The sequence below is a fragment of the Thalassophryne amazonica genome, chromosome 16 (assembly GCF_902500255.1).
Source record: "Thalassophryne amazonica chromosome 16, fThaAma1.1, whole genome shotgun sequence".
Taxonomy (NCBI): domain Eukaryota; kingdom Metazoa; phylum Chordata; class Actinopteri; order Batrachoidiformes; family Batrachoididae; genus Thalassophryne; species Thalassophryne amazonica.
In genome coordinates this window covers 68,137,942-68,153,072 of record NC_047118.1, presented here as the reverse complement: position 1 = coordinate 68,153,072, position 15,131 = coordinate 68,137,942, and the positions used below count along the sequence as shown (strand labels likewise).

At 41.2% G+C, this 15,131-nt stretch overlaps 1 protein-coding gene and 1 long non-coding RNA gene across 2 annotated transcripts in view; one reads left to right on the top strand and one right to left on the bottom strand.

Moving 5' to 3' along the window:
- Positions 1-14,614, top strand: part of LOC117527859 — a 20,694-nt gene extending 6,080 nt beyond the window's left edge. Inside the window, exons 2-3 of the long non-coding RNA XR_004565623.1 lie at positions 1,438-1,449; positions 14,499-14,614. This is a non-coding gene — a long non-coding RNA (uncharacterized LOC117527859). The remainder of the gene's footprint in view (positions 1-1,437; positions 1,450-14,498) is intronic.
- arhgdig (Rho GDP dissociation inhibitor (GDI) gamma) overlaps positions 14,535-15,131 on the bottom strand; it is a 62,982-nt gene continuing 62,385 nt past the window's right edge. Inside the window, exon 6 of the mRNA XM_034190362.1 lies at positions 14,535-15,131. Coding sequence (XP_034046253.1) covers positions 14,932-15,131 — 200 coding nt within the window. The 3' untranslated portion in view covers positions 14,535-14,931.

Sequence of the window (15,131 nt, the reverse complement as noted above, 5' to 3'; positions counted from 1 at the left end):
GAAGAAGGTACACTTCAATGATGAGAGACAAAATGAGAAAAAAAAAAAATCCAGGAAATCACATTGTAGGATTTTTAAAGTTTTTTTTTTTTGTGGAAAATAAGTATTTCGTCACACACAAACAAGCAAGATTTCTGGCTCTCACAGACCTGTAACTTCTTCTTTAAGAAGCTCTTCTGTCCTCCACCTGTTGCCTGTAATTATGGTATCTGTTGGAATGTGTCATCTATATAAAAGACACCTATCCACAACCTCAAACGGTCAGACTCCAAACTCAACCATGGCCAAGACCAAAGAGCTGTCGAAGAACACCAGGAAGAAAATTGTAGATGTGCACCAGGCTGGGAAGAGTGAATCTACAATAGTCAAGCAGGTTGTTGTGAATAAATCAACTGTGGGAGCAACTGGAAGAAAATGGAAGACATACAAGACCACTGATAATTGCCCTCGATCTGGGGCTCCACGCAAGATCTCATCCCGTGGGGTCAAAATGATCATGAAAACGGTGAGCAACAATCCCAGAACTACATGGAGGGACCTGATGAATGACCTACAGAGAGCTGGGACCAAAGAAACAAAGGCTGCACACTACGCAGAGAGGGACTCAAATCCTGCAGTGCCAGGCGTGTCCCCCTGCTTAAGCCAATACATGTCCAGGCCCGTCTGAAGTTTGCCATGGAGCATATGGATGATCCAGAAGAGGACTGGGAGAATAACATGTGGTCAGATGAAACCAAAATAGAACATTTTGGTAAAAACTGAATGTTAAAGATTTTGTATATATGTTATCACTGTTAAACGTTTGTACATTTGTCTTCTTTCTCATGAGAACGGTGTTGTGCTGTTTTGCACTTCACCCTGAGAATGTATGTGTTATTCAACCTTGTTTTAGCTTTGTCTTCTTTCTCATGAGAACGGAGATGTGCTGTTTTGCACCTGTCTTAATGCAATCCTGAGAATTCAATTTTGTTTTAGCACTCTGGGGTCAATCTGAGCTGGGAATGAAGGACTGGATGTACTTATTGTTATAACATAACTTTGTTTTCGCAGCCTCTAACGACTGGGAGCAAGAGAACGTTTTGACTATTGTGATGTGGTGTTTAGTGTGAAGGAGTGTGGAAGACAGGACACTTCAGGCAGATGCAGAACAGCTGATACCTGCAACAGACGAACGAGATGTGCTGACCTGAAGTGTTCTTCCTTACAGCTGCACTTGACGTATGCGTTTATGTTATGGGAAGAAACTTGTCTTGCGTCATTACCCCCACCCTTAGGACAAGTTTCTTGTTTATGTGATGAGGGCGTCTCTTAATAAAAAGAGCGGAAAAGCAGGCCAGACTTTAGTGTAGCCTTGGTGTACAGCCTGGCCGCACTCCGCGCGTAATATTTGATTTTCTGTCTCACTGGTGTTTCTTGACTCTGTTTGTCTTGTTAAAGGTTTTAAAAAATGTTTGGAGGAGAAAATACCCAACATTGACTGGGGGCTACGTCCGGGAGCTCAACAACACCGGAGGTGTCCGGCGGAGGTCGTCAAGTCCAGACGTAAATCCTTGGCCAAGGTCTGATCGATCGATTGATCGTGTCTGCAATTGTCGACCACCGTTGGCATCGTCTGGTTGACGAGATTTTCCCGAAGAAGACAGACAGGAAGTCGAGTCAGTGAGTAAAATTTCTTTGTAAACAGTACTGAGTGAGTGGTGATCAGATCACATAAACAGTTAAATTCCGCAAGCGATGATACAGAATCGTCTGTTAATGCAAAGCAGTTAAACTCTGTAAGGAGGGTGCGGACTCCTCTGTTTATATACGCGTACCGGTAGGGGATAAAAGTGATCACATAAAACAGTTAAACTCCGTAAGCGATGATACAGAATCGTCTGTTAATGAAACACAGTTAAACTCTGTAAGGAGGGCGGACTCCTCTACGGTTGCGAGGGACGCAAGTAGTTAAATTCCGGAAGGAGGATACGGACTCCTCTGTTTTAATACGTAAAGGAAATCCCGGGTAGAAATATGTGCACTGTAAAAAGGTAGTTAAATTTGGCAGGGACGGCGGAGTCCCCTAAGGCAGGACATTAGTTAAATTTCACGGGAGGGCGAGCTCCCCTGACATAAGAATACGCGTACGATTATTAGGAGTGTTTCTATGTGTAAATAGTGTTTTGCGCAAGTGTAAATAACTGTGTGAAAGTGTAATACTTTGGACAACGTTAGTGACAACCGTGCGTGTGGAAGCAGAGGCAAGTGATTCCGCTTCCTACGGGGAGGTGAAAGGAATCAACCACACGACGGCAAATTAATTGTCACGTCCAAAGAAAGTGTGAAAACTTCAGATTTAGAACACCCTAGGTGTGCCCCCGTCTGAAGTCCAAATTATAACAAGGGATAATAAAAATGGGGGGTAAGACGTCTAAAATAAGGAAAATTTATCAACTGACGACTGGAAAGTTATGGAGGCCAAAAATCCAAAAGCAACAAAGAAATTGGAGACCTGGATAAATAAACATGACTTTGACGGACGACTGAACCTGATCAGCATACAAAAGCTGAAGACGGAGTTAGAACGGGAACATAAAGGTGATGAGAAAAAGATGCAGAAAGTAGGGGCAGATTTAGTGGCATTTTGGGAGGAGGAAGCAGAGAACAGACAGAAAGGAGCAGAGAAGCGACGATTAGAGAAAGCAAGAAAAAAGAAAGCTGTAGGTAAGGCAGAAGAAGATGTGATAATTCAGCACAGAGAGCCAGAACAGCCTCAACAATCACCGCCGGCTGGATCGTCGGTGGCAAAGAGACCTTTATCTCCTCTACCAGAGGATGACGATGTACCGCCACCACAGTATGATTTGGCAGTAAAACCTAAGGTAAAAAGAGAAAAACCAGAAAAACCACAAACACGCAGTCAAGCAAAAGTGCCTACAGCCCCTCCCATGGTGGAACATAGTGATCAGGGAGGTGCCTATCCTATGATAGAAGTACCAAATCCTCGTGCAGAAACAGCAGGACAGCTACCAACCATGCTCGTTTATCGGACATGGAATGCTGATGATATCAAAGCAGCAGTCGACATGATACCATCGCCACATGTCGATATTGAGGGATTTATGCAGGATATAGAAAACATTAGAACATCTTACCACCTTAATGGACCTGAAGTCCAACAGGTGTGGATGAAAGCATGTGGCCCTAAATGGAGTCAGGTACGCGGAGACTGGAATCCTGCAGATCAACAAGGCGTACCACTGACACATGATGATCTAGTCTTGAAAACAAGAGTGGAAGCTATGATTACACATGCAAAAGGAGTGTTAGGACCAAAGATAAATTATACTGAAATTACCAGGACAACTCAGAAAGAAGGAGAGCCATGGACAGAGTTTAGGTGCAGATTTGAGAATGTGTTTAGGGTCCATAGTGGCATATTGCCAGAAACACCTGTGTATGAACAACAATTGAAAAACGCTCTGATCCAACATTCCAATAAGGATATAAAGCTTGGATACAGAAACATTGGATTGGATTGCCTACAGGCACATTGGAAGACACACATACACACTGCTGTCATGCAGAAGAAGTCTTAAAGCAGAAAAAGACAAGAAACAGCGACAAAGGAGTGTATGTAGCACATGGAGATGACGAAATATATTACCAGCAGGGTAACTTAAGACAGCAGAAGCAGTGCAAACGCCCCAAAAAGCCATGGCAAAATAGACAAGGTGGACAGCCACAACGTCAAGGACCATGGCAACCACAACAGCAGCCCAGACAGGGAGGGCCACCACGTGGTCCCCTGATTTGTTGGAACTGTGGAAGAGAGGGACATATGTATAGAAATTGTCCGAATCCACCTACTGAGGGAGCAGCAGGAGGAATTCCACAACGGAATAATCCTCCTCAGCCACAGTATCCACAATGACTAGAATCCATAATCCATGATTCCACATCATATAGGCAGTCTGATTGCGATATGGATCTGTGTGCCTTGCTGGGAAATCCGGTACCAAAACCAGAAGTGACTTTGTTGGTAAATGGACGACCAGTGACATTCCTTTGTGATACAGGAGCATGTAGAACCACATGTAATGACAACATACCTGTCCATCAATTAAGCAACGAACTCTTTAGGGTTCGCTCTGCAAATGGACAAACATCAGACGTCCCTATCACCAAACCCATAACGTTGACAGATCCATTTGGCCTGACGTGTACTATGTCAGTGTTAAGCATGCCACAATGTCCAGTTAACCTCCTAGGACGAGACGGATTGACTGCATTGGGCTTGTCCATAATTGTGGAACAAGGGAAATTAGTTGTTGAACGCACAGGAGGCGTTAACATAATAAGAGAAGAAAGCGCTGACCCCACATTCCACTATTACTATACATTTGACATCTCAGAAGAAGATGCTGCAGGATGGGGTAAAGATGTCGTCTTGCAAGCGACAGCCCTACTAAAAAATCCTGAACAACAGATGTCACCACCTGACCTGCATGTCACAATGTGGCATAAAGATCCTCCAGGTCCGGATGGTGACTATGAAACTAAATTGAAAAATGTTTCACCTGTGAAACTGACAATGACCGATTTGATTCATGATGGCAACTCAATAGCCGTCATAACAGTAACAGGCGCCACTGAAGATGTATCAAAATTGAAATTCACAGGTATGCCATTACATATGTCACTTTGTAAGCCATATTTGACAGAATGGCAAGAATTGGGACTGACAGTCATAACAGCTTTGTCAGCCTCTGATTGGAGCAGAGTTGGACCACGAACGGAGTTCAGTCCATCAACTAAATTGTATAAAGTGCCAGTTAATGTCTCATTGGTGCTGACAGCTGGAACACACATTGATGTGTCCACTTCACAATCCTGAGTGTTTCAGTTGAGTCCTGAAGAAGATGATCTTCTCTCTTCAGTACCGTCAGGATTGTGGACAACAGGTCCTTCAGACGTAGGACTGATTAAAAATGCACAACCTGTAGTTATAAGGCCAAAAACAGAATACAGACCATGTGTAAGACAGTATCCATTGAAACCTGATGCAATTGAAGGAATCAGGCCAGTAATAGAGGATTTATTAACAGCAGGAGTAATAGTGCCATGTCCAGATTCACCATGTAACACACCCATATTTCCTGTGAAAAAGGCTCCGCCCTCAGTGGGGTGGAGAATGATTCAAGATCTGCAGGCAGTAAATGCTGCTGTGATTAAAAGAGCACCATGTGTCCCAGATCCACACACCTTGTTAAATTCGCTGAGACCAAATTCTAATAGTTTCTCAGTAATTGACATAAGTAATGCATTTTTCTCTGTGCCAGTACACCCAGATAGTCAATTCTGGTTTGCTTTTACCTTTAAAGGACAACGATATACATTCACTAGATTACCGCAGGGTTACGCAGAGAGTCCAACTATTTATTCTCAAGTCATGTCAGCATGTTTAGCCAATTTCGTTCCACCGGCAGATAGCCAACTATTAGTGTATGTTGATGACATTTTGATTGCCTCTGACACACGAGAAAACTGCATAACTGACACAGTAGCATTATTATGTTTCTTATTTGACAATGGCCACAGAGTGAGTAGAAACAAAGTTCAGTTGTGTAGGGATAAGTAAAATATTTAGGACATGAGTTATCAGCCACAGGGCGCACGATCCTGTCTGATAGGAAGGAAGCAATTTTGCACGCTCCAAAACCACAAACCAAAAAGCAGATGATGTCATTTCTTGGATTAACAAATTACTGCAGGGCATGGATTCCTTGCTATGCAGAGTTGACTAGTCCACTTTCTGATTTGATGTACAAAGATGATATTTCAATGTCAACCGTGTTGGAATGGAACAAAGATGCTGAGGAAGCCTTTGTAAAAGTAAAACAAACATTAGTGTCATCCACAGTTTTGGCACTACCAGATTATAGTAAACCATTTACTCAAACAGTTGATTGTAAGAATAAGTTCATGACTAGTGTTTTGGTTCAAGTGTATGGCTCAAAATTGAGGCCAGTTGCCTACTACTCATCTAAATTGGATGCAGTAGCAAGTGCTTTACCACCATGCGTACAGGCTGTTGTTGCGGCCTCTATGGCTGTTCAAAGTAGCAGTAATGTTGTTCTATTCCATCAGTTGACATTGAAAGTTCCACATGCAGTCTCTGCACTTTTGTTGCAGACAAACATGAGCCTTTTGTCCCCAGCAAGACATCTTTCGTGCATGTCCTTGCTATTATCACAGCCACACCTTACGATAGAGCGCTGTACAACATTGAATCCCTCCACATTGATACCTTTACCTGAGGATGGTGAGCCGCACAATTGTCTTGATGTAGCAACAGTTTGTACAAAAGCACGCCCAGACCTCCGGGACACACCCATCCCAAACAGTACAATCGTGTATGTGGATGGTTCTTCCACCAAAAATGCTTATGGACAAACACAATCTGGATATGCTGTCGTCACAAATTCAGAAGTATTAGATTCTGCTTCATTGCCATCGTCATTTTCAGCACAAGCAGCTGAATTAGTTGCTTTAACTGCAGCTTGCTATCTGTTTCAAGGTACGGCCGTATCAATTTATACAGACAGCCAGTACGCTTTCAGCACAGTGCATGTGTTTGCAAAACTGTGGGAAGAGCGTGGAATGGTGACATCATCTGGAAAGCCAGTGACTCATGCCACTCTCCTAACTGCCCTACTGCAAGCTGTGAAGTTGCCTCAACAAATTGCTATATGCAAATGTGCGGCTCACACTAAAGGCTCTGACAGTGTTTCAAAAGGAAATGATTTTGCTGACAGAGTAGCAAAAGAGGCAGCAGCAGCTTCTTCTATTTTTGTTATACAGGAAACAACTCCAGATTTGTATATAGGTCGTACACTGCTTGCTGATATGCAACAGCAGGCAACAGACAGAGAAAAACAAATGTGGATAGCTAAAGGCGCTACGTATGCAAATGACTTGTACGTATGACCACAAAAGAAACCCATATTGCCAAAAAATATGTTTAAATGGGCAGCTATTATGAGCCATGGCGTGACGCATGTCTCATCAGGGGGTATGATATCGCAATTGCAATCTATTTTTTGTCTTTATGGGTTCGATGCATATGCAAAACAGCATTGTAGAGCATGCATGATATGTGCAAAACACAACTCACAAGGCAATTTGAGACCCCAAAGAGGTAAATTTCCAACACCACAATATCCCTTTCAAGTGATTCATATGGATTATATACAGCTGAGTAAACATGAAGGGAAGGAATTTTGTTTAGTCATAATTGATGCCTTCTCAAAATGGGTAGAATTGTTCCCTACAAAACATGCAGATTCACTTACAGTGGCTAAAGCATTATGCAAAGACATCATCCCACGATTTGGAATACCAGAAACAGTCTATTCAGATAACGGAGCGCATTTTGTTAATGCAATAGTGCAATACGTAGGAGAAGCACTACAGGTTAATCTCAAAAATCATTGTGCTTATCATCCACAAAGCGCCGGATTAGTGGAAAGGATGAATGGAACAGTAAAAAACAGACTTAGAAAGACAATGGAGGAAACAGGCAGACCATGGACACATTGTGTAGATTTGGTAAAAATGTATATAAACATAACTAGTACCATGGGGTTGACACCGTATGAAACATTGTTTGGCAGAAAATATCGATTGCCATATTATGGACAAATTTGGGATGTACCTGAGGAAGCCAATTTGGCGGATTACATGAGAAAAATGTTAGAAGGACAACGAGGGAGAGTTCCAAACACTGATGATCCCATTTCTCCACAGGAGGACCCTAAAGTGGTACCTGGAGACTGGGTGTTGATAAGAAGCATCAAGAGAAAACACTGGCATTCACCTAAATGGGAAGGGCCCTATCAAGTACTACTCACAACACCCACAGCTTTGAAAATTGGGGAAAGAAGTACATGGATTCATTTAACTCACTGTAAGAAAGTCATTTCTGCAGACACAGACAAACAGTAAGAACAGTAGGACAAGACTAGTAATAGTGTGTGAGCTTGGTGTTAAGATCCAGGTTAGACACGAAAGCTAGCAGAAGACATTAAGAAGCCACTGTTCTGAACATAGGTGTGCTGTAGTGTGCAGAAATGGCGAAAGAAAAAGATAAAAAGAAAGGGGGTTTCTGGACCCCACGGACAGTCCTTGTTATGCTACTTTTCTTTTTTGAATTGGTATTATTATTAAAAGCCATGAGCACGGGACATGATAATACGGATCACATCCACAGATTGCAGAGACCAAAAAGAAGTAACAAAGACCCCAGTCCGATAATCAATGCCACAGTACATAGCTGTGATGGGAATAATGCATACCGATTTGGTGTACAGGCCTGCATTCCTAGAAATACTTCTGTGATCATCTCTGTACCATATAGTGCTCTTATCCATGGAATGCCGGATGGTGACAGAGGGACTAATTACGGAAATAGTTTCTCATGGTATATGACCAACGATCAACAAGATAGGAGATGGGAAACGTTGGTAGCCGATGAATGGAGTAGATGGACACCAAGATGGGCACAAACCGAGTGGGCTAAGTACCAGAGTCAAAGTCTCAAAATGTATCAAACAGATGATAAGCTGTCTATAGTGGTGAATACCACAGAAAAAGGAACCATATTCCCACCTGATATAGAGGGAGACTGTGGTTGTTCCTCCTTTGGGTATACAAACAAGGAAAAGATCCGTATTTCCATTTCTTCCTCTGTGAAACAGATAGAGTACAGCAACCAATATTGACCGACTTAAGTACGTCAAAGGGGGTGTCCATACAAGCAAAGGGGGTGCCCATACAAGCAAAGGGGGTGTCTGTACAAGGCACAAAAGACATGAAGGCAGATGACTGGTTCCTAGTAACTACAGGAATTAGTGGACAAAATAACAATTGGCTTTTAATGGCAGAACAAGCAGGACTAGCAGCAAAGAAGGACTGTGTTGTGTGTATGGGACCCAGACCTATATTACAGGTAATACCGGCAGCATTACCCAAAGACTGTCTACTGACTGCTATGACACAGACATACATTGCGGCAAACAACAAATGTTCTAAGTGGGACAAGATCTATCCAGTGACCAAATTGACTAAGATTAAACCTTTATTCTCAAGCAAAGTTGGGCATGCTAACCATACATGTGTACACTTGACAGGGACAAGTAAGACTTTGGGTAGCTTAAACCACACCGCCTGGTGTAAGAATGTGGTCCATAGTACTCCCACATTCAAACCTGTCGGGAGGAGTGACGTATGGTGGTGGTGTGGGGATAACAGAATCTTTGACAGACTGCCACGAAATGTGTCAGGTTATTGTGCATTAATATCATTATTGTTACCAGTTGAAGCCATACCCATGACCCCTGAAGACGTTACGACATATGCAGCCTCTCTTATTCCTGAAGATTGGCAGAAAGACGTAGCCAGACATAGAGTGAAAAGAGATTGGAAAGGAGTGGGAAATCCAACATATATTGACGCAATAGGAGTCCCCAGGGGAGTGCCTGACGAGTATAAACTGGTTAATCAAATAGCAGCTGGATTCGAATCTTCCATCTGTTGGTGGTGCTCCATTAATAAAAACGTGGACAGAATAAACTACATCCACTACAATGTACAGAAATTAGGAAATTGGACTGAGGAAGGATTTAAGGCTGTCCATTCACAGTTAGAAGCCACGTCCCTTATGGCCTTCCAGAATCGCATTGCTCTGGATATGTTGTTGGCAGAGAAAGGAGGTGTTTGTGCCATGTTCGGAGAACAATGCTGCACATTCATTCCCAACAACACAGCTGCAGACGGCAGTCTCACTCAAGCCATTGACGGGCTGAGAACGTTGAACAGGAAGATGAAAGAGCACAGTGGAGTAAACACCGAAGGCTGGGATTGGTGGCTGGAAGGGATGGGAAAATGGAGGTCTTTGATTTCTTCACTATTAGTGTCTATAGCAGTATTTGCTGCAATTCTAACATTGTGTGGATGTTGTTGTATTCCATGTCTCCGAGGCCTTGTAAATAGAATGATAACCACAGCAATAAGTCCAGGACCAGGAGGGGGTCCAGCATCATATCCACTTCTGGGGACAGATGACGACAAGGAGGACGATGGCTCTCCTGACCTGTACCCAGACCAATGGAAGTATGATGACCCAGACACCGATGATGGTGACAATGATGACATCACCTCTGGGGTGTAAGCCTATAGAGAAAACATACCATGATGAACCTCTTAGTGAAAATCTCAAAAAGAAGTGCTAAGCTGAGTGATGCCTACTGTATGTTTAACAGGCGATAAACAGGAGGGGAATGTTAAAGATTTTGTATATATGTTATCACTGTTAAACGTTTGTACATTTGTCTTCTTTCTCATGAGAACGGTGTTGTGCTGTTTTGCACTTCACCCTGAGAATGTATGTGTTATTCAACCTTGTTTTAGCTTTGTCTTCTTTCTCATGAGAACGGAGATGTGCTGTTTTGCACCTGTCTTAATGCAATCCTGAGAATTCAATTTTGTTTTAGCACTCTGGGGTCAATCTGAGCTGGGAATGAAGGACTGGATGTACTTATTGTTATAACATAACTTTGTTTTCGCAGCCTCTAACGACTGGGAGCAAGAGAACGTTTTGACTATTGTGATGTGGTGTTTAGTGTGAAGGAGTGTGGAAGACAGGACACTTCAGGCAGATGCAGAACAGCTGATACCTGCAACAGACGAACGAGATGTGCTGACCTGAAGTGTTCTTCCTTACAGCTGCACTTGACGTATGCGTTTATGTTATGGGAAGAAACTTGTCTTGCGTCATTACCCCCACCCTTAGGACAAGTTTCTTGTTTATGTGATGAGGGCGTCTCTTAATAAAAAGAGCGGAAAAGCAGGCCAGACTTTAGTGTAGCCTTGGTGTACAGCCTGGCCGCACTCCGCGCGTAATATTTGATTTTCTGTCTCACTGGTGTTTCTTGACTCTGTTTGTCTTGTTAAAGGTTTTAAAAAATGTTTGGAGGAGAAAATACCCAACACTCAACTCATCATGTTTGGAAGAAGAAGAATGCTGAGTTGCATTCGAAGAACACCATACCTACTGTGAAGTCTGGGGTGGAAAGATCATGCTTTGGGGCTATTTTTCTGAAAAGGGGACAGGATGACTGGTCCATGTTAAGGGAAGAATGAATGGGGCCATGTATCGTGAGATTTTAAGCCAAAACCTCCTTCCATCTGTGAGAGCATTGAAGATGCAACATTGCTGGGTCTTCCAGCATGACAGTGATACCAAACAAACTGCTCAGGCAATGAAGGAGTGACTCCGTAAAAATCATTTCAAGATCCTGGAGTGGCCAAGCCAGTCTCCAGACCTCAACCCCATAGAAAATTTGTTGAGGGAGTTGAAAGTCTGTGTTGCCCAGCGACAGCCCCAAAACATCACTGCTCTAGAGGAGATCCGCATGGAGGAATGGGCCAAAATACCAGCTACAGTGTGTGCAAACTGGGTGAAGACTTACAGGAAATGTTTGACCTCTGTCATTGCCAACAAAGATTATGTTACAAAGTATTGAGCTGAACTTTTGTTATTGACCAAATACTTATTTTCAACCATAATTTACAAATAAATTCTTTAAAAATCCTACAATGTGATTTCCTGGATTTTTTTTTTTTCTCTAATTTTGTCTCTCATAGTTGAAGTGTACCTATGATAAAAATTACAGACGTCTCTCATCTTTCTAAGTAGGAGAACTTGCACAGTCAGGAGCTGACTAAATACTTTTTTACCCCACTGTATATTCAAATCAATAAAATGACAAAGGTTCCCATATTTATGCGCCTGCCTAATTTTGCTTAAATAATTATTGCACACTTTATGTAAATACTAGAAACTTCATTTCTTTTCTCAAATATCAGTGTGTTCGTCTGCTATATGATATATTTAACTGAAATTTCTGATCGAGACAACCAATGATTTATAAAGGAAAATCAAGAAAATTATCAGGGGTGCCCAAACTTTTGCATACAACTGTATATGTAATATATATGGTGTAGGGGAAATGACTGAAATCGCTGAATAAAGGTTAGAAAATGATTTAATTATTGTGTCGATCTGTATTCTGTAAAATAGTGACTGTTGTCATAATAAATATTGCACCAATCATTTATATAAAGGCCATGAGACTTTGATCCATGGAGTCTATTGAAGATCAACATTTTGTGCAGTAGCAACTACAGCCTCCCAGATATTCAAAGAGTTGTATTGGCTTGCCAAGCAGTGGAGTACAAGGATGGAGCATTATGGAGCACTGTCGTGCATAAAAATCATGGCTGTCTTGAATGATGCAGATTTTATCCTGAACCACTGACTGAAGAAAGTATCTTTGAAAAACTAGCAATCGGTTTGGAAATTGCTTTTAAGTCCATCTTCACCCTGCAAAGGTCCAACTAGCTATGCTTAATAAAAGCAGCACACACCAGCACTCCTTCACCTTGCTGGCATTTGACTCAAAGTGTTGAAGTCTATTCGTCATCCAGCCACAGGCCCATCCATCTGGTCCATCAAGAGTCACTCTCATTTCATCTGTCCACAAAATGTATGAAAAATCTGTCTTCAGATATTTCTTGGCTCAATCTTTAAGTTTCAACTTGTCGTGCAGCAGGTAACAGAATATTTACAGAGGAATCGCTCAAATGGTGATACAAGCACCAAATTTGGTACAAATACTCTTTAGACACTACTCTTGAAAAAGCAGATGGGCCACTTGAATTACCAATAAGATATGGAAGTATTACACAGGGGTCAAAATTAAAAGATGCTCCAATCATACTGAAACATACACCACATTATTTGTCTGATCATAGCAATTCCATAAAGGTATAGTTTGGACTATTTATGACTAAATTCTATGGAATTATGAGGTAAAAACAGTAAATTGGTGACAAAGATAAATTTCAGTTTGTACAGGGGTCAAGAGTTAAACTTGCTCCAATTTTCGTAGTAAAAATAGTGATGCAAATTATTGGTTGAGTTAATAGGGTTTTAAAAGGGAACAGATTGCACCATGTGTTGTGCTTAGTTATCATGTTACATGACATGTGACATATGCCACAGAATCCAATGCATGTTGACCTTGGTTGACCTTTACTTTGGAGACCAAACATTCAACACAGTCAAAACTATTCCATTTATTAAAAGGGTCTTTTTAAACACAGTGCTGTTATTGTGAACATAACTATGTATCTATATATATATATATATATAGAGAGAGAGAGAGAGAGAGACGTGTGGTTGTTCTTTCAGTGAAAAGATGATAAAGTCCAACTCTTACTGGATATTTGAACAGCCTTTATTAAAAGATACAGGGTGTGTGATTAAATCTGACACCAACATTTGAAGGTTTAGCACTTTATTGTTACAGGCTGGGTTTTGTTTCCAGTAATTTGTGCCTTAAGACATCCCTGGACTATATGGAAACTACTGATATCTAGATATCAGTTTTTTTTGTTTTTTTTTTATTTTGTTCACATTAAATTTACAATAAAGTTATAAAAAAAAGGAAACGTCATACCATGCAACACCCAACAAGCCAACATTTACAGTTCATCTTACAGCACAACCAGCGTTGCCAGTTACTTAGATAAATGACTTTATTAGTCACTTTAAACAGTTAAATTTTGCAGATACTTTATACAGTTACTTCATTATCAGCTGCGGACAATTTGTAGGCAGCTGCTGAATGTAACTAATAAAGTAATGAGTAATCTACTAGTTATTATTACTAGTTACCTTATTAATTGCATTACTTATTAGTTACAAGTTGTTGGCAGCTGCTAATAAAGTAACTGCATAAACCTGCTAATGAAGTAACTGTATAAAGTAACTTTATAAAGTAACTAAAAAAGTAACTAATAAAGTAACTTTTCAAAGTAACTGGTGACACTGAGCACAACCATTTTGAATGGTATTTCAAAGACAATATCAGAAAGACTTTACACAAGCATATTTTTAAGAGAACTCAATGCATCCCTTCATGTATTGTGTAGTCTTATGAGTTGATTTTTTTTTTTAAGCTATCATTGTAAGATGATGGATTAACAGTTTGATGTAAAGTTGTACTCATAGCAGTCCTTATTTTAACAGAGAGAGAAAACAGTTAACAAAATCACATCCTAAAAGAGCTGTGGGTACAGATCAGTTCCAAGACACCACCAAGGCTATCCCCCAGGACTTGTCACAATTTGATAGACGTGGTAGTGTTGTTATCACAAACATCACAAATGTGAGAATGGGGCTTCTAGCCCCGCCCTCTAGAGCGGAAACACAATGTTTGCACGTCACCTATTCTGACAACTCCATACGAGTTCTGAGCCTAGAGTTACCTTTAGGTCCTCATCACACAACAAGTGCTGAAGCAACTTTTACAAAGAAGTCTCAAGCTAAGCAAAAACTTGTAATGGCTGATCTTGTTTAAATGTGTTCTCGTATCAGTGCTTTATAAGAGTAGTGATTTGGTGTCAATAACTGCATGTATTTTCATTACTATAATCATTTTTTCCCATGTACATATTGATGGATGAAATAATATAAACAAGAGCAGTAACAGACGTCAATGTCGTCATATATTCAAGGGGTTAATGTCAGTAAATTGATGATAAATTAGTATAATTTACACCACTGGATCATTTGGCTCTATTGTGTGTGTGGTTGGGTGCTCAGTTTTCTTGTGTTTTTGGCTATAATCTAAAGTAGTTGTTAAAAGGTTATGTGATATGAGCCCTTTAAATGATCAAAAACTGTTGTCCTTGAATTTGAGGTTTTGTAGAATCTTTCCGACACAACATCCTGTTTGGAAAAAGGCTCAAGAGGGGCAGGAATAAAAGAGGTGAAGAAAACATGTGAGAGAAGAGAAGAGAGAAGAGAAAGAAGAACCACCAGCTTCATTCATTCCAGTCCTTGGTGATATCGATATTCCACTCCCAGCACAAATGGGTATTATAGTCATCATCGATGAAGCGAGACTTGATCTGATATCTGCCCTGTGCCACCATGCCTTTTGGCGCCTCATCAAGTGGGGTTACAAACTCATGTTCCTCTTCTCGCGGGCCATAACTTCCCACCATGTACACCACCTTCTCCA